At 38.1% G+C, this 21,238-nt stretch overlaps 1 protein-coding gene across 7 annotated transcripts in view; it reads right to left on the bottom strand.

The window, feature by feature from the left end:
* The window catches only part of CDKAL1 (CDKAL1 threonylcarbamoyladenosine tRNA methylthiotransferase), a 652,719-nt gene that overhangs the window by 484,382 nt on the left and 147,099 nt on the right, over window positions 1–21,238 (bottom strand). For all 7 annotated transcript variants that reach the window (XM_033863886.2, XM_019945111.3, XM_033863888.2 and 4 more), the window contains one exon: window positions 2,496–2,592. In XM_033863886.2, the coding sequence (XP_033719777.1) occupies window positions 2,496–2,592 (97 nt within the window). The remainder of the gene's footprint in view (window positions 1–2,495; window positions 2,593–21,238) is intronic.

Raw genomic sequence — 21,238 nt, 5'->3', positions numbered from 1 at the left:
AACCCCAAAATGTTGTTATTGTTAGTGCAATTCTACTTTTGGAAACTTTTCACAATATACTGATCTTAAATTTAAAAAGCCCTTTATGAGCATTACTGTATGATGTACATTTCCTAAAAATTAGAAAACTACTTATATCCAACAATTAAGAACAGTTAAGTAACTTATGGTATACCCTTCAGCAGAAAATTAACACAGGACTTAAAATGGTTAAAGAGCTCATGGAATAAAATCTCATGGAAAAATAAGGACACAAAATAGTTTTGAGATTACAATTAAGCAAAATATGCAGAGGTTAAAAGTCTGAAGGGGAGAATTATTGTGTTAGGGTGAGAGGATTATGAATTTTCTTTCTATTCACTTTTTCAAACATGTATTGTTTCTCCAATGATAAAGAAGCTAAATAAATATAAAGAATTTTAAGGGTAATAAAATGAGACAAAACAGAAAGCATGCTAGATTAAATGGGGAAAAAAATGTTTATTTGCCATACGCACGAGTTTACATCATCCCTGAAAATAGTGTTCCGTATCACCAGCGCTGGGCATCCTCTCTCCCACCATCTTGAGAATCTCCCCAATATACTCACATACACTAAGCTCTTCACAATACACAGTGGAGTTCAGGGAAATGTTACCATAATGTACACAGAGAAGAGACTTCTGCCATACTACAGAAATTCTACTATTCTGGGAACTTAATTCCTTGAGATGAATTGAAAGATGAATTCTAAGCTTTTACCATGCTTTATCTCTAAAACAGAATCCTAACTAGTTTTCTATTTCCCTAACACAGCAGGATTATGTTTATGGAGAAAGTTAGTCTGACATGAAAAGATAACTCAGGAGTCCATATTCAGTTCATTCCTTAAACCAAGAGAAATCAAAATGTAAACAGACAAGTGGTGAAAACAAACTAAAGTTCCCAAACATTCAGGTTCTGTTTGTTTAACATGAGAATGTTTGTTCAAAGATTATTAAATTTGCCAATGGGGCAAGGACTTCACAGCAGAAAACAAGTTCACTACACTGAGAATACAGTATAAGAACCTATCAATTGGGCTTCCCTGGTGGTGCAGTGGTTGAGAGTCTGCCTGCTAATGCAGGGGACACGGGTTCCAGCCCTGGTCTGGGAGGATCCCACATGCCGTGGAGCAACTAGGCCCGTGAGCCACAACTACTGAGCCTGCGCGGCTGGAGCCTGTGCTCCGCAACAAGAGAGGCCGCCACAGCGAGAGGCCTGCGCACCGCGATGAAGACTGGCCCCCGCTTGCCACAACTAGAGAAAGCCCTCGCACAGAAACGAAGACCTAACACAGCAAAAATTAATTAATGAATTAATTAATTAATAAACTCCTACCCCCAACATCTTCTAAAACAAAAAAACAATACAGCAAACCTTCCAGAGGTAATTATAATTATATTAAAAAAAGAACCTATCAATAGTACATCAAATAAGGAAAAAACTCCAATAAGTCTCAATCCAGATGCCAATTTTTCATACAATTTTTTCTATGAGCATACAATATTTTTATATATATTTTTAAATTAATAGAGCCTCTTTAAAAGAAGATCATTACTAAGCACAGTGAGTACAGCTATAACAGAATGGTGGGAAGGATGAAACACCACCATTTGGTCAACAAGTACTGTCTGAATGCTAACTCCCTCTGGGCATTTGTGAACAGTGATGTCCACAAAGAATAAGAACGATATTATAGGAAGTAGTCATCCCCTGACTTCACAGAACTTACTGCCCAACAGGGAAAGAAGCACACCAACAACAGAAGTACAAAAGGAAGCTTCTTTCATTCAGTCAGTCACCAAACACTGATTGAAAGGATGCCTACTGTATTTCAGGCACCTTGGCAAAGGCTGGAGAAACGTGGTGGGCGTTTAAAAAAAGACTGAAAAGCTGTCAGCGTGGAGCTAATAATTCAAAAAGAGAGGTGGGCTGTATTCAAAAAACCACATAAGTTAACCCCAAAAATACAACTCTGTGAAATGCTGAGAGATCAAATGAAAGGTAACTGCATAGTAAGTGAAAGGAACCCAGAGACAGGATTATCGAGGCCTGCGCAGAGCAGTCAGGTCAGGCTGAGAGAAGGGGTAATGGTGAAGCCACATCTTGGGGGATGAGTAAAATGGAAGTGGGACATTCCAAAAAAGACACCTATATAGTATGATATGGCAAGAGATAGTGCTGGACACACAGATAAAGACCAGGTTATAATTAACGACCTTAAATTCCATACTATGGCTTTTTATTGTGTAATTTTTTCTTTTTAAATGAGAGAAACTAGAACATGTTTTCGCAGTAGGTTCAGATGTTACACAGACGTGACAAAGTTTCCGTGGCAATAGGGAAAGTATGTTAAGGACAGCCAGAAGTGTAACCTAGCTTGTAAATAACCTAGACATAGAAAATAAAATGTGGAGCCATGGCAAGTTTTAACAATGTAGGACTGTCTTTTTTCCTATCAGGTGCAAGCTTACCCCTATGATGCTCAGCCCTTTAAGGTAGTCCTGGCGAGGCTGCGCTTGAGGAACACATCCAGCAAGCACTACTTTCTTGTTCTCCTCTTGAGCTTTTCTAAAAGATTGAAGAGAAAACAGTGTTAATTCTTTTCCTCACAGGCGTACCCTTGGAAACTGATGTTAGTGCACGTAAGTTCCCTAAAACATAACATGACCATCTAGCATCAAACAGGATTTTCTTACAACTGCTTCAAAAAAATGCATTATAATAAGACTTCTGAACTATGTGTCTATTTAACACACCATAAACAACACAATGGCAGTCCAATCTGATAATGTCTTTCATTACAGCCTCATTATAAAACAAAAAATTTTACTTATATAGAATATTCAAGGATATAAATCGTTCTTCAAAACCACATTTTCCAGATAGACATTAGCCATTCAATTATTTTAAATCATTCATTATTTTAAATATTAATATTAAAACATAATACATGATTTCCCAGTCTTTTGTCTAGTATAAAAGTAAAATATACATTGAAAAAATTGAACAGAAAAGTAAGAAATAGAAGGTATAATACTCCCTCTATCCTGAGAATTCACACATCTCCTCACTTCTGTTCCTCAGAGACTGTCTACAACTTATAGATTATTTATGCTTATGTCCAGACAATCCCTCTCATATGCAGGTATGATGTATAACTAGACCTCTGTTCACTATAAATACACAAAGATGAAACAATATTTTGTTTTACAACTTCCATCCAATACACCTTGTGTATCTTTCCTTTTGTTTCTTTAGTTAAAGATCAGCCTCACCCCTTTTTTTTTTGTATTTTACTTTTTCAATTGAAGTTTAGTTGAAGTATTATTGAAGTTACAGGTGTACAGCATAGTGATTCACAATTTTTAAAGGTTATACACCATTTATAGTTATTATAAAATACTGGCTATATTCCCCATGTTATACAATATATCCCCAACAGCTTATAGCTTATTTACTTTATACATAGTAGTTTGTACCTCTTAATCCCTTACCCCTATCTTGCCCGAACCCCTTCCTTCTCCCCACTGGTAACCACTTGTTTTATGTATCTGTTATTTTTTGTTAAATTCACTAGTTTGTTTTATTTTTTAGATTCCACATATAAGTGATATCATACAGTATTTGTCTTTCTCTGACTTATTTCACTTAGCATAATACCTTCCATGTCCATCCCTATTGTTACAAATGGCACAAATTTGTTCTTTTTTATGGCTGAGTAGTATTCCTCTGTGTGTGTGTGTGTGTGTGTGTGTGTGTGTGTGTGTGTGTGTGTGTCTATACACCACATCTTCTTTATCCATTCAGTTGCTGAGGGACACTCAGGCTGCTTCCTTATATTGGCAATTGCAAACAATGCTGCTAAGAACATTGGGGATGCACATATCTCTTTGAATTAGTATTTATATATCCTAGATATACACCCAGCAGTGGAACCTCATCCTTTATAAAGGTTACAATGTGGGTATACTATAGCTTAACTATTTGTGTTCTGATAGGCATTTAGGTTATTTCCAAGTTTTCACTATTACAAATTTTTTCACAATACACATGCATATAGACATATGCACACACATACACGTACAAACACATGTGGATGGATAATCTTTGAATATTTGAGACAGTATTTCTGGATTATAAAAACCTAGATGCGAAATTTATGCTAAATTTCCCTAACAAATTCTAAGAAGTAGACACGTTGGTTCAAAGGTATACATGTCTGGTTATTTTATATTAGGCATTTCTTTACTTAGGAGGAAGTTGGGATACATTTTATGTGGGTGGTAATCATTTGTCCGGGCACACAGGCATACAGCAAACATTGATTCTGTGCTAGAAGACAGTGGTAGACCAAGCAGAGCTAACAACTTTTCCTAGAAACTATTCATATTCTTTACCCATTTATATTAAAATTTTAAGTCTTCAATTCTTCTTCAAGTATGTGGGTTTGGGACGTGTGATGCTCTGTTTACTTTTTCCCCTGGTTGCTCGGGTATTGTGTTTTGTACACCAACTGTGTTTCTGAGCCCCCCACCCCGGGCAATGTCTAGGTTTCTGAAACCAACTGAGAAAGCTAAGGGAATCAGCAGTCCAGTTTCCAGACTTGTAACTTTTAGACTACACCACCATGAAGTGAAAAGTCTCTATATCTGACACCCTTTTTTGTTTCTGTCAACTTTTTCCAGGCTACAAATTCAGAACCGAAAGCCTAAAAAAGGTGGCAGGGGATGGTTAACAGAACTAGCTATGGGTGATCAACAGCCACATCAAAACCCCTGGGAAGTGTGCAGAGAATGATTAAATGAACCAACGGGCAGAGGACAAAATACTAGTTTAACAGCATCCATAAGCATTTCACTTCCGTAACTTCTTAAGGTACTCTGGTATAACTTTTCCATTTGGAATCCTGAAAAAGCTTGTTAATAGAATCAAGAAAATCTGACGTTGGTAGATTGCTTAACATATTCAAGAGAATTACTGTCTGGCTCTGCCACTTGGTTTTACTTTTTCTTTTTTTTTTTTTATCAGTACCAAGCACACCATTGCACACAAATAGTTTTCTTGTAGTAAATGTGAAATACCTTATCAAACAAAAAAATCTTTCCATTTACATTAATAACATGTACAAGGAAATAACATCTGGTTTCTTCCCAAACTTTAGCTATGCACCTAGAATCACTGCCAAATGTTCAAGGGTCTGTGAGGTCACCAATTATTAAATCCAAATTAAAAAGCTGGCTTCCAGGGTTTCCCTGGTGGCGCAGTGGTTAAGAATCTCCCTGACAATGCAGGGGACACGGGTTCGAGCCCTGGTCCAGGAAGATCCCACATGCCGCGGAACAGCTAAGCCTGTGTACCACAACTACTGAGCATGCACTCTAGAGCCCGCAAGCCACAACTACTGAGCCCTCAAGTCACAACAACTGAAGGCTGCATGCCTAGAGCCCGTGCTCCTCAACAAGAGAAGCCACTGCAGTAAGAAGCCCGCGCACCGACCCGAAACGAAGAGTAGCCCCTGCTCGCCGCAACTAGAGAAAGCCCGCACGCAACAACAAAGACCCAACGCAGCAAAAAATAAATAAAAATAAAATAAATTTATTTTTTTAAAAAAAAGAAAGCTGGCTTCCAGTAATGTGATTCAATTACTTGATTATTAAGCACGTCTAAGACATGATAGTGAGTGTTTAAGGGACCACAGTAAGAGGAAGACAGGCACTTTACACTCAATGAGCTTCTGGTTTATAATGGATGAGATGAGATGTAAAAGAACATAAACAACACAGCATCAAGTAAAATGCCCTAACGTGACAGAAAGATGTACAGGCAACACATCATGGAGGGACAAAGAATATGCACACAGAAAAATACAGTAAAAAGCTTTATGAAAAAAGTTGAGAGGATTTTAAGGGGAGACAGGAGTTGGAGAGGGTGAAATGGAGGCAGGAAAAGCTCCAGGCAGTTGTTACACCACGGACAAAGGCAAGAAGGGAGGAAGTTAGGGGAAAGCATTTCATTATAGAAAGAATTTCTATGTAAGAGAGACACAGGGCTCATATTGTGGAAGGAGCCTTACACAAAAGGCTGGACAGGCTCCAATGTAGTGGGCAGTGGGGAAAATTTAAATTTTGGTGGCAGAGTGGACACAGAGTAAAGCCAAACTTTGAGAACAGGCCCCTGGTGGCAAGGTGCAAAATGAAATACACGGGGAAAAGAAGCCAGTGGTTGGGGAAATTCATTTAATACCCTAGGCAAAAGGATGTGAGGACCTGAACACATGGGGAGGATTAAAAAAAAAAAAAAAGTTAAAAGGAGATGAGTTCTCCTGCTAGAATATACTTGAGAAACCCCAAGGATGAATCAAAGGTGATGTCAAGGTTTTGAGTCTGAGGCAGGGATTAACAGACATTTTCTAAAAAAAGCCAGAGAGTAAATTACTTCAGGCTTTGGTGATCACAGGTCTCTGTTGTAACTGCTTAACTCTGCCACCTTAGAGCAAAAGCAGATAGACACAATACTTAAACAAATGGGTACATCTCTGTTCCAATAAAACTTTTTTAAAAACAAGCAGCAAGGGCTTCCCTGGTGGCGCAGTAGTTGAGAATCTGCCTGCTAATGCACGGGACACGGGTTCGAGCCCTGGTCTGGGAAGATCCCACATGCCGCGGAGCAAATAGGCCCGTGAGCCACAGCTACTGAGCCTGCGCGTCTGGAGCCTGTGCTCCGCAACAAGAGAGGCCGCGACAATGAGAGGCCCGCGCACGGTAATGAAGAGTGGCCCCCCGCTTGCCGCAGCTAGAGAAAGCCCTTGCACAGAAACGAAGACCCAACGCAGCCAAAAAATTAAATAAATAAATAAATAAAACAAGCAGCAGGTCAGACTTGGCCCAAAGGCCAGAGGCTGCCGATCCCTAGTCTAAGAAGATAAAAGAAAAGTGGTGCCACTAGCTGTCAGCAGAAGCTGAGTACTGGGATAGAAGGAGATTCCAATATGACACACCCAGTCTGAGGTTCTGCTAATGCCCATCAAGTCTCTGGATGCAATTCAGCTGGCTGGCAATAGAGCTGGGGGTAGATTTTTGAAATGTATTCCAAAGTGATGCTTGATGACAGTGGATGCAACAATCCCTAAAGGTGTGGAGAGAATCCTTATTGAGTACAAAACTGTAAGGTTCTTTAGCAATGTAGAAGCATTCCCATAGGCTAAAAAATATTAGCGTCAAAAACAAAAAGAGGTAATATCACCACCAACCATACTATAACAGCAATAATAATCATGATTAGCATTTATATGTACTTCATCAAGGTCACCATTATATAGTTAGTTGTATAACATATTTGAAAACAGTATAGCCAATATACAACAACCCAGGGAAAGCGTTCTGCTGACTTTATCAACACTAGACCAGGTCATGAAAGAACAGTCCAAGACTGATTTTAGGGAGTAAGCAGAACCCCAGAAAATTAAGAGGAAATTTCAAAATAGAGATGTTTAAATCATTTATTTAAAATATTATTTCACACTTTTATTGAATTTGGCTTTAAAATGCTAGAGTAGACCAGAACTATAAGCCAAAAATCATGCCCCAGCTATGGAATATTGATGCTACACTCTGTGACCAAATAAAGTATCAAAAGTTTTAATGCAATTTCTCAGAGTGTTCTTGTTCTAAACATTCCTTTCTTACATCCTGTTCTTCTTGTTTAGTAAACTTTGCTCAGGTTCATAAGCCTGAAATAAGGCCTGAATATTTTTTCTTTAGAAATGTACCCAGCACAGACATATTTTTTAAAGCCTTATCCTTCAACATATGAATGCTGATAAGAATAATACCTTAAGGAATTTTAAAATACTATAAATGTCCATGTTTTCATTTTAGATAGCCTTGAAATTGTCAATTAAAATGAAAATTGAGTGCTCGCTTCGGCAGCACATATAGTAAAATGAAAATTGAATGTAAAGTTAATTCAATAGAATCATTCATATTTTCTTGAAACGCATTTCTAAATTAGAACAGAGATGTATCCTTGTCTACAGCATTAACTTGAGTAATAAAGAAAACATAATGAAACATTTTCTTCTTTTCTGCCAAGCACCAAATGAAAGAAATAATTTGTACAGAATCTTAAAATTCACAGCATCATAGAAAACGCATAAAGATGATATAATATCATGATCTCACAGATGAGAAAACTGATATTCAAGAAGACGTGCAATGGTCGAGGTCCAAAGTTCCACACTTTGTGGATTTAGTGCTGGAGCTGGGATGAGCACCCAGGATCTCCTGAGTCCTTGAATCCTACATTTCAGAACATAAATCAAACCTGAGCTTTGATTGTGTAATAAACATTGGAGCAAACATTTCTTGATTAAAACAACACAGAAACTGACACAGATTATAACATATTGAATGTCTTCAAAGTAGAAACACAATTTAATATTTCACAGCTCTTGTTTTCCTGAGTCTTGTGAACAAAATCACAGTCTAATAGAAGAGTAGTAAATTCATGGATCCATCAAGAAAAACTCAGTTCCCTATAAGTAGCAGATAAAGAGGAAATGTTGCTTCTTCTCCATGTTCATTTCTCTTATTCCTTATATCCTTCCTGCAAATTGATATGTAACCTATATAAAAATACTTATAGTAACATCTAAGTCTTCAATCAAAATTTTCTTTTATGAAAAAGTATTCTTAAATATACATCTGATTTTTTAATTTCTAAATGTATATTGATACCCCTCTTAAAACAGCAGTACTGGAAGAAGGGTCAAAACAATCTGTTTCTATGCAAAGCAAGCACTCTTAACTACTCTGCAAGTGAGTACTGTCTGCATTCAAATACTCAAGTGAGAGGACACTATTTTAAGTATTTATGTGCAGGCATATAGCCATGTGAAACTCATAAAAACACCTCAGCAGATTATCTAAGATAAAACAACTAAGGATCTATGTTTGTGATCTATTTCCATAACCACAATGCCCTTCTTTTAAATTTTGGAACAACCAGTCAAGGAGGAAAGAGTTGGCAGCAACAATGCAACTGTCTCCATACATGACTGTTATCAAGACTTGCAGAGTTAGGCTAGGAGCCACCAAAAGTTGAAAATAAAGTTACTCTAAGTCTTGATAGGATTTATCAGTCTAAAAAAATAATGCAAACAGATATATTCAAATAGGTAACTGGGGCTGTCTGGAGACATTCTAATCCAAAGTAACTGGGGTTTAATCTCAGGGTCACAATACTGAATATTATTTTAACCAACAAAGCTAAAAACGTAATTGCACATTTTATGCCCCATGAGAAGAAAGAATGTTACCACACGGGGAATGGTCTTCATTGCACTAGAAAAGAGGAGTCCAAAGGGTAAAAGTTTCTCAACACTTCGTAACAGTGGCAAAGTAGGCACCTGAGGCAGATTACCATAGTACAATAGTTAATCCTTTTAGACACAGCAGTCATTTCTTTAAAGTGTATCTGGATATAACAACTTGCCATTCCCTGATGAACTGGCCCTATAAAACCAGTGAAGAAATTCCCACTTGATTTCAGGTTCAATAGGTTTCCTTTATTGTGCTTACTGCAATACAAGTTCCTGGGTTCACCTATAAGAACTATTATTTATTTAAAAGTCATTAATTCGGCATTTTATTTTTCCATTCTACCATTCAGTCATTCACCACATGCTAAACACAAGGGAACAAAAAAATAAAAGGATAGTCTCTACCCTCAAGGTGTTCTCGCAATCTAGTGAGAAAAGGAAGAAATAGGCCTTACAACCCAGGTTTTTGCGTGCAGGGGAAGAACAGAGATGCCGAGGTAGTGAGGACAGCTGCGAGCAGCCCTGTGGGAGAAGAAGCATGTGGCCATGTAAAGAGACCCAAGGGTACCCAGTTATGAAGGAGAGGTAGATTCTCTGAATGCAGGGCTGTGGAACGCTGACTCCCAGTGAAGTCCCTGAGGGACCAGGCCAGGGACACAGAGCGGGCTGAGTAAGCAGGACCAGAAACTTCCTCTTCCTCCTACATCCTGTTACTGTGCTTTCATCTGCTCTACCTATCAAGAGTCTGTGAAATATTTTGTTTGAAGAAAGGATTCTGTGACTTTAAGAAAGATGGTGAGAACAGGGCATGGACTTTTTTTCTTCCCAGCTTCATTGAGGTATAATTGACAAGGACATAGACTTCTGTGAAGAGGTTAACAGCGTAAAGAAGGTTGGTTCATTATAGAAAAGGGAATTTCAATGAGAAGTATAAAAATGTTTTTTTTAAAAAGCTATAGGGGAAAAAGTGATGGGGGAAGGGGGAGAGACCAAAGACAGGAGGGATGGCAAGAAGTAGGAAGAAGAACCTCCTGCAGAAATCAGAAAATGGGTGACTTGTGCTTGCACGCTCATGAGAGGATAAGAAACACAGTGAGAAAGCACCAGGTGGGCCTGGGTAGCCTCCTGCTCCAAAGGGAATCAAGTTCAGAGAATGGGAAAGATTCCTTAGGCTTACAGGAAGATGCTTCTCTCTGAATCCTGCCAGGGATTCTGAAAGGAAATATTCCAAATTGTAAATAATAGTTATCTCTGTTGGATAAGGAGTTAAGAAAATAAAGAAGACACTCATAACACTGTTTTCAAAAGCCTGACACCAAAACAGGGCAAGGGAAAGATTCCCCAGCATCTGTGGTAAGGCACCGGGACCAGCTTCTCGGGAGCCATCATGTTGGGATAAAGACAAATTTCAGAGGATTATGTGCCATATTCCTCCCTATCTACCTCCCTAACTTACTTCAGGTAAACTCACAGTGCTCCCCAACATTCCCAGACATCCTCTTGGATAGGAAGGTTGCCCAGTTAAATAAATTTTACCCAAATGTTTAATATTTTCTACAATATTCCTTATAAATGGTCATGTGGCTTCTGCTTTACTTCCTCAATGGCAGGAAGTTCATTACCTCAAAATTTCCTGTTTAATCACTGTACACATGTTTTTGTCCATATGTTCTTCTTATTAAACTCTACCTCTAGATAGCTTCCACTTATTCATTCTAATTTGCCTTCTTTCACCTCCCAAAGCTTTATTCCCTACACACTGGCCTACATGCCAGGCAAAACATATGTAACCATTCTCAAGGAAATGTTTCTAAAATACATGGCATGCTTACATTTCTTATTACACAAGATACAGTGAATCTAACTGAACCATAGTTGATTGCCTTAAATAATCACAGTAGATACAGAATTTCACATCTGTAAGAGACAACCAAAATTTTCTAGCCCTATCATTTCACTTATAAAAGAGGAAACTGAGGATCAGAAGATTAAACAGATTGCCCAAGGTCAAAGTAAAGACAGTACTGGCAGTCATCCATCACTGCCCTTTGCCTTGATATAATGATGTCCTAAGCCAGGGCTTACCAAGATCCATAAGGTTGTATGGCCCCATAATAAATAACCTCAGTAAGCCACATATATTGATTCTTCTCTTTCTCTTGTGTCAGCTGTTACTTCTCAATATATTTCTAACTTGTCTATTCAATCTACCACCACCATTTCTAACTGCCATGCCAAAAATTTCTGGAATAAATGACAACAATCAAAAACTTCATTTTATATATGATTTTCACAAATTCATTAATGAAATATTTTGTGTCTATTATGTGTACAATATATGCTTAGAGGTCTGTCGGATACCAAGAGGAATTTGTGCCTCAAGGAATACACAGGAAGTTAAAAAGACCAAAAAAGAAAGTTTGAAATATGCAAACTGAACAGACATAGAAATCAATATTTTAAGTACAAGGTCAGAACATCAAAAAGAACAAATAAATTTACAGAGCAGTGGTTACCGAACTTTTTTTTTTAAATTTATTTAATTTTTTTTATCTTTGGCTGTGTTGGGTCTTCATTGCTGCGCATGGGCTTTCTCTAGTTGCGGCGAGCGGGGGCTACTCTTCGTCGCGGTGCACAGGCTTCTCAGAGCAGTGGCTTCTCTTGTTGCAGAGCACAGGCTCTAGGCACATGGGTTTCAGTAGTTGTGGCTCACGGGCTTAGCTGCTCTGCAACATGTGGGATCTTCCCGGACCAGGGCTCAAACCCATGTCCCCTGCATTGGCAGGCGGATTCTTAACCACAGTGCCACCAGGGAAGCCCGACCAAACTTTTTATCAAGGTACCCACCAGTTAAAAAAAAAAAGAGATGGATCTCAAGTACCTAAATACATACAACTGTATATAAATCATACACATGGAGTACTGTATTAATGTATTATGTACATTATAAAATATACTTTAATATTATATTTTTTAAGTGAAATGCTGCAAAATAACTTTAGTGCTCTGAGTTCAAATGGGAGGAGTTGTTGCAGGCTCAAATAAAGGATTAGTAGGCCTCATAATACCTAGTGTAATGTTATCATTCACCTAGAACTTTCTTTTCTCATTTAAGGGGACCAGAATATGCCACCCCAAAATATGCCACTTTGGAATAAGAATTCTTTTGAGATGAAGGCAATTAAGAAACAGCAGACTCAGGAAAAAAGCTCTCTCCCCTCCCCCATCTGGATAAAAGCAGGACATAAATTTCCATTTGTAAAGGTGTCTCCCTCTCTAGTACCAGGAAGAGAACTACTCCAGAGACAGCTCTTATCACCAGACTCTTACCTGCATAACAAGCCTTACTAAAAAGCCTTATGTATCATATATTTCCTAATCACCTTCTCATAATTTACACCTCCCCAATAAGCCCCTTTTTCCTTTGTCTAAACTCTTCTCCACTCTTTACCCCCTTTGTTAAGATGGTATATAATCACCAAATTCTAACTCCTGCATACTTGCATAATTACAACTGTTTTGTTTTGTTTTTCCCGTTAGTCTGTCTTTTATCACTTTGACTCACATGCCCCAGTTGCTGAACCTAAGAGCATACATACAAAGAGATGTATGTATTGTTTTCCCTACCCTACATCATGAAGTGTAAGGTTCAGTGGATTTTTTTATGTAACTTGAAGATCCAAGGCAAAGTAAGATGAGTGAGGCTAGTGAAAATCAGACCACTGTATATATGATACCTCACTACATTTAAAACTGCATTTAGATATATACGGAATCTACAAAAATGGTACCGATGAACCTAGTGGCAGGGCAGGAATAAAGATACAGACGTAGAGAACGGACTTGAGGACATGGTGGGGAAGGGAGGCTGGGAGGAAGTGAGAGAGTAGCATTGACATATATACACTACCAAATGTAAAATAGATAGCTAGTGGGAAGCAGCTGCATAGCACAGGGAGATAAGCTCAGTGCTTTGTCACCACCTAGAGGGGTGGGATAGGGAAGGTGGGAGGGAGGCTCAAGAAGGAGGGGATATGGGGATGTATGTATACAAATAGCTGATTCACTTTGCTGTACAGCAGAAAGTAAGACAACACTGTAAAGCAATTATACCCCAATAAAGATGTAAAAACAGACAAACAAAAAAAACTGCATTTAGGACTTGCACAGCATTTAGTATTTGAATCAATTATTTTCTTCTTGATAAGCTAGTTAATGTAAGTAAAACACTCCTTCCTTAAAAGGATTAACATAAAAAAAAATAACCTAAAGTATATGACATGCATATTCCTATTATGGAGATTATCCCCATAAAATGAAAAGCAAATCTGTAATTACTTCACCTCCCTAAGATCAAAACACCGATACTCTACTCATAGCAAACACTTTAGACGGTAATACCCTTCAACAGAGGAAAGGAACAAAGAGAGAAAGGAAAAAGAAGTTTTTTTAAAAATAAAATTCCGAGGTGCATCAGTATATAGGAAGACCTTAATAAAGTGACACTGAAAAGAGATGCCCTGATCAGCTGTTACATTTATTCAAGTCACCATCCAATTTTCACATTTCATTATAGTTTACTCTAATTATCACATTCACCAAGAAAGACCAAAATTAAATTATGACAGGAATCTATATTTTGAGCAAGGAACGAGGGAAATTTACAGTTCTGGTTCCAATTAAAAATGGGATTACAGGACTTCCCTGGTGGCGCAGTGGTTAAGAATCCGCCTGCCAATGCAGAGGACACGGGTTCGAGCCCTGGTCTGGGAAGATCTCACATGCCATGGAGCAACTAAGCCCGTGCGCCACAACTACTGAGCCTGTGCTCTAGAGCCCACGAGGCACAACTGCTAAGCCTGCACACCTAGAGCCTGTGCTCCGCAACAAGAAGCCACCGCAATGAGAAGCCCACGCACGGCAACGAAGAGTAGCTCCCGCTCACCGCAACTAGAGAAAGCTCGTGTGCAGCAACGAAGACCCAATGCAGCCGAAGACCCAATGCAGCCAAAAATAAATATAAATAAATAAATAAATTTATTTTTAAAAAATGGGATTACAGGGATAAAAGTTCTGAAGGAAAATGCATACTTGGTCTTATTTAGAGTTCCAACCTGAATACAGTTTGAGCTACAGTACTATTAGATCCCAACCTGGTTTCTGGTGGGAGACCCAGAAAAAATTAGAATTTAGAACCGACTTATACAGTCTGAGTAATAAGCTGTTGTAAACGCTTATAAAAGGTTCCTAAACAAAATTTTCAAGTTTTCACATCTTTTTCAAAGTCACTTTTCCAAAGAGGCATTAGTTAATGGAAAAACTGATCCCCTGGAGGAGGTAACAGAAAAGTGCTTTGTTATTTAAAATAATACAATTAAAAAGTGGCCAAGCAAGAGACACTTGTGCCCTGGAAAAGATAAGAATCTGCGGAGTTGTGTCTTTGGCTAATTTACACCTACAGGACTGAGGCAACAGAAGAGACTAAGTCAAGCTGCTTAACTGCCTTTCAGCTAGCTCTAACTCCTGCATGATCAAGAGGTTTCACTGGAGGCGCAAGAGGCAGAGAATATCAGTATTTCAGGGCACTATTAAAAAACTTATTTTTAACATATTCTAGTTGAACTAGCTAATTCAGAAGGAATTATCAGTACTGTTCTTATGGCAAATGATTTACAATCTTCAGCACTGACCTATAGAATTGATACTATATCAATAGATATATATCAATAGCTCTTCCAATAGATTTCTCTCCCCTACAAGACTATAAGCTCCCTAAGGGCAATGCCTAGATATGATTCATTTTACACACCTCACAGTACATTTTCAAGAAACCTCTTGCAATTTAATAAACGAATGAAAAACCAATTAACAGGAAATAACACTAGAATCAATCATTAACTAAAATTGTGATTAAGAGCCATGCTTATGTCTCTTAAAATTTAATAAGGCCAACACTAAGCAGGAATCCATCTTTTTCATCATCAGAAACACAGATAATCCAATCAGAGGAACTACCTTTGATTAGTGTCAACACCATTTATGTACATTTGAATTTTATGGTAAGTCCTCAGACTCTTTTACAAATCAAATAAACAGTTCATAAGAATTACTATCATATTCTTAAGAACAATTTTCTTAGTGTTTAAACAGCACGGTTTTCCTTTCAACTCTCTCCTTTGTCCCCTCCATCACTCTTTCTTTAAAATTTTTTTTTAAATTTTCATTTTATCTTCAGAAAAGTAATACAGCTATTAGTTATAATTACTCTGACCTCAGTTCAGAAAGGTACTGATCACAAATACAACTTTTTTTTTTTTTAACTTCACAAGAAAAAAAAAGATTTTTTTTATAGCAGCAACCAACATAGCTGGTCACAGACAAACCTTGGAGCCACTACTCAACTCTAGTCCCAGAAAGCAAAGCAATTTCAGTGAAACAAACACTGTCTTCTACGTGAAAATGCCCCATTTACCAACATCAATGTACAAAACAAAATCCATTTTGATGGGGAAAAAAAACTGTCAAGTTTTTCCTGTTTGCAATGCCAGCAAAGGACAAACTTCATCACCCTGATACCAACGTCAGTCTTGACATCAATTCAAATTATCAACGGAAATAACCAAGCAAATGACATTTACCATTTAGCAACACGACTTAAACCATAATAAACTAAAGAGAGGATTTCTTCATTATTACTTCATTATTATCAGCAGAGTCATACAGAAAGAGACTACAGGCTCCCTCTGAGCCACACGAAACATGTTCAGAGTGTCTCTTCCATGTTCAATGTTGTCACCACGGGGAACAGAAAAAACAATGACAAGGCTGTATGTATACACGAAAAACAACACAGAGGACCGCAGCAATTTAAAAAATTTTATTTAATCAACTAATACTTATGGAACAATCACTATGTAGCAAGTATGAAATATGTGGGGTGAAAAATTATATACGTTAAAGATGAAAAGAAAGATTTGGTTTGCTTTAACTGTATAATCCTATTAATTATCCATTTCCCTTTATATGTAGAAACAAAGCATGTCATTCTTGGGATGCTTTTTTAATTATTAAGGCTAGCTGACATCTGTGGTTAATTTAAAAGTTCCATTTCCCTCTGGAGATTCTTCTCTGAATTCTACTGAAATTAATCAATTAACTGGCCCTTTAAGTAACTATATTTTACTAATGCACAGGAGTATACACATACATACCTATATATATATATGAGAAAAAGAGAGAAAACCAACACTCTATTAGACTGATATTCCCTCATTTTTATCTCAGAACTAATAAGGTACTACATATTACCTGTATTTTTACACATGAAAAAAAATTAGACTGCTATGGTCACATAAATAATATTTTAAAATCCTTAATTTGAAGCTAGAAAAAAAAGAAATGGGACTTGAAAGAAATAAGAGAATTACATTCAGAATTACTGCAGAAAAACTGCTGTGGAGGAGCATGTTACAACTGGAACCACAGCAGCTGCGGTCACCAGTGCCTCACTTAAAATACAAAATATAGGTGTGGAAATTTACTATATTCTTACACCTTCTAAAAGGTAAAGCCAGGGCTTCCCTGGTGGCGCAGTGGTTGAGAGTCCGCCTGCCAGTGCAGGGGACACGAGTTCGTGCCCCAGTCCAGGAAGATCCCACATGCCGCGGAGCGGCTGGGCCCGTGAGCCATGGCCACTGAGCCTGCGCGTCAGGAGCCTGCGCTCCGCAACGGGAGAGGCCACAGCAGTGAGAGGCCTGTGTACCGCAAAAAAAAGAAAAAAAAAAGGTAAAGCCAAATTATGTACTTTGATCCCAGCAGAGAGCTGAGATGACCAAATGAACAGAAACATCTCTGCGCCTTCCCAAAATTCCAGAGAAGACATAGTTTATACATGGGAAAGGGAACATGAGTAACCGAAGTCATGGAGCATTTGTGTAAAACTTTAAAAAAAAGTGACTTTTCCAAAGAAAACCTATAAATCAAAGGTGAAAGGAGCCTAGAAAAAGCTGATCTCCGTAATTAAAGATGGACAAACAGTGATTTGAGTCCCCTGTCCTCACAGCAATTGGCTTCCAGAGTCACCTACAAGTTATGACCTCAAGTACAGCTCCCAACATAAAAGTAGAAGGTCTTATATGTGCACCTGTGAGCATTAGCACTGCAACCAGGTAAGCAGAGCAGTGCCACCGAATGACTTAAAGCCACCACAGGGCCACAATCACCACACCTGAAAGAACTCCCATATTCTCAAGAGGAAGCCATTCCTCAGCCAATCGTGATCTTAGCATCCTTTCTATCACCCCCTAAGCAAACTAGAATCAGAGCTCCTAAAAATAGAACCACATTTACTGTATTAACACACTGAAAAAGAAAAACCAAATGATCATCTCAACAAAAGCAGAAAAAGCATTTGACAAATCTCAAAATCCATTCATGAAAAAAGTCTCAGCAAACTAAAATTAGAGGAGAACTTCCTCAAATTGATAAAGGATATCTATAATAAACCTACAGCTAACATCATGTTTTCTCCCTAAGATGAGAAACAAGGCAAGGATGCCCATTCTTACCACTTTTAGTCAATATTATAATGGAGGCCCTTGCTAAGGCATAAGGAAAGAAAAGGCATACAATCACAGAGAAAAGGAATCAAAAGGGTTTCTTCACAAATGAAATGATCAAATATGGATAAAATCCTAAAGGAATAAAAAGCTACTAGAACTAACAAGGTAGTTCAGCAAGACCACAGGATTCAAAAGAAAGTAACAATTACTGAAGATAGGCAAAGACAATCTATCATATGAATAAGAAGAGTTCCTGATGAAGAAAAAGAAACCTGAAGGCAAGGGAAGGGAATACTAAAAATTATAATCCAAGAAAATTTACATTAAAAAGTTTAAAAGTTTTGTCCATATATTGGAAGATTATACTATATACCTGAGAACATTACCCCAGAACAATAAGAACAACCAACACCAAGAGACATTCTAATAAAATTACTGGACTTTAAGAAAAAGAAAAAACTCCTTTGAGCTTCTAGGCAAAAAGAACGCATTACTTATAAGGAGGGGAAAAAATTACACTGCCACCAGACTTTGAAACCAGTGCTCTATGCCAGAAAGAACATGTGACCCAAGAATTTTATATCCAGCAAAACTGACTGGATATACAGTATAAGGAGCACTAAGTAGTATCAACATACCACGACTAAGAGACTGTTGTTCCTAGGGGCCCTTCCTAAGGAACCTACTAAAACGGGCTTCAAACCACCAAAAATAACTAGAAGTGTATTTACATGGGGTCTCTGTGGCAGGCATTAAGTACATAGTTATTTATGGAATGAATATCAAATAAGGGTTAAAAGGGAGAAACTGAGTATGTAATGACTATATGATTTGACAATGTAGATACAGAATTCCCATTAAAAATATCTGGGAGGAGAATGGGGATATAGCATTTGCAAAACAATCCTTTTAATTTTTTCAGTAATCATGACTGGTGATGTATGTACAAGTACTATTATTATTCTGAAACTATTGTATGTATAAGACATCCCGTATCAGTTCTCCAGCAGCTTGTCATAGAGACTCAATTGTACCTTACGTTAATTATCTTACAGAACTATCAGAGTTCCAGTGATTAGGCCATTCATGTAATGTGCATTGGGCACTTTTCTATCAATTCTATAGTAAGCTGCTTTTCGACACTCTATGGATTGACTTATCAAAACACTAGTTAAGGGAAGTATCATGTTTGAAGCAACAGGTTTAGCTCACTTTGTATACAGAACTTTGTTATCTTTAATAAAACTGTTTGGAGGAAAAAAAATAATAAATAAATGAAGCGGAATAAAGCTAATGAGGACTATGGGATAATTCTATCATCCCCTATGTTCTTGAGAACTAGGATTCTTGGTGAAGAAGGAAGGAAATATATACGTAATATATGAGATTAAGGTAAAACTCTATAATCTTAAATGTAAATTGGAAATGTCAATATGAACTCATGAGGTATTTTATCTTAAAAGTTGTGTTTAAGTGTGGATGTGTCCACTGAAAAGAGTGGAAAAGCCTAGGAACAATAACCAACAACAGAAGCAAAGTACCCAGATGTGGCGATGAAATGCCATTTCCCACTGAAGGAACCAGGGCTTCTTAGAGAAATGGTTGAGTCCATGTCTGGGATGAGAAATGTACACGATGAGCTTGGAACATCTTATCAAACCACCTGAGAGCAAGGAAGCTATCAAAGAATACCAGGGTCGGGCTTCCCTGGTGGCGCAGTTGTTGAGGGTCCGCCTGCCGATGCAGGGGACACGGGTTCATGCCCCGGTCCAGGAGGATCCCACATGCGGCGGAGCGGCTGGGCCCGTGAGCCATGGCCGCTGAGCCTGCGCGTCCAGAGCCTGTGCTCCGCAACGGGAGAGGCCACAACAGTGAGAGGCCCGCGTACCAGGAAAAAAAAAAAGAATACCAGGGTCATGTCAAAAGGACACAGAAATCAACCTGAAGGGGATCACAGTGGCCAAAGACAGGACAATTTGAACTTGGGTAAGAATCGCCCTTGACTGAAGCCCAAATATGTTTAAAATCATGAGTTTCTAATCATACTTTAAAAAAAAAAGGGGAGGGGACTATCAGTTACCTTCTGAGAATGATAGGATCCAATTTATTATCTTAGAAATCAGGTAAATAAGGGAATCTAGAATTTATCCTGCCTTTCTCTATAAACTCTACCAGTGAGTAAATAGCTAATGAGGGGAGACATCTCCTTATCAAATTATTACAGCTAATCTCTGACAAGATGATATAATAGAATGTCATCATTTTCCAAACCCCAAAGAAATAATGACTCACGGCGTTATACGTCAACGGCTGGTAGCATCGAAAACAGAGAAACCACCACACGTTACGAGCCTCCCAATGAAAGAATACAATTCACCCTAACATCCTGCCAAGGCTCTATAACAAGCTGCCAATTTGCAACAAAAACAGAGGACAGAGGAAGGTGCTGAACTGCACTTGAATATGCAATCAGCAAAATCTGGACTACGGAGAGCTCGCAGGTCAAAAGGCCCAAGTTCTTCAACAGGTAAGTTATAAGGAAAAGAAAGAGCTAGAAGGGGAACCTATTGATTAAGAGAGATTTAAAATACACTTCAGGTTTTTTTCTTAAATGGGCAAGATTTAACTGCATTGTCTAAAAACAAAACGTGGGTGATAAAGCCGTAAGGTATAAAGCCCTACAGAAGTGATTATTATAAAAGTCAAGACAGTGCTCATCTGTGGAGACAAGGAGAGAGCTGTGACTGTGATGGGGAACGTAAAGGGGTTTCCAGAGTGGCTAGCAATGTTTCATTTCTTGAACTGGGGGGACAGTGACAGGGGTCTCTGCTTTAAAATAGTTCCCTAACCTATACGTTGTTCTGCAATTTTAAAACTTATCATTGTATTTTACAACAAAGTTAAAATAAATCTCTAATAAAAAATACTCTAGAACTAAATAACCAGAGATTTCCCAGTAAACAAAAAGGGGAAGAGAAGTAAAACTGTGGTATCCATCTCTAAAGCCTTTTCAAACTCCCTATATCTCAGAACCCACATGAAAGCGGTTTTAACCCGTGGTATGTAAACAGGATGTCACAGTTAGCTGGAAGAACCCCAATGCACGCTTGTAGAAACAAAACTGTATGTTGTCCCCTGACCATCTTTGTTGGAGGTAAATGGAATGACACTGAAAAGACCAAGTAAGTCAGAATCATTACTGAAGACATTCCAAGAGAACATCACAAAACTTGTTTATTTTCTATATTTTGTGGCAATTAATTACCATTTATACCACTGAAAGGACAGGAAAATTAAAAAGCATGAAGAGTGCACAGAATGCACCTCTGTTTGC

Source organism: Tursiops truncatus, chromosome 10, assembly GCF_011762595.2.
Source record: "Tursiops truncatus isolate mTurTru1 chromosome 10, mTurTru1.mat.Y, whole genome shotgun sequence".
NCBI lineage: Eukaryota > Metazoa > Chordata > Mammalia > Artiodactyla > Delphinidae > Tursiops > Tursiops truncatus.
This window is presented reverse-complemented; position numbering and strand designations above follow the sequence as displayed.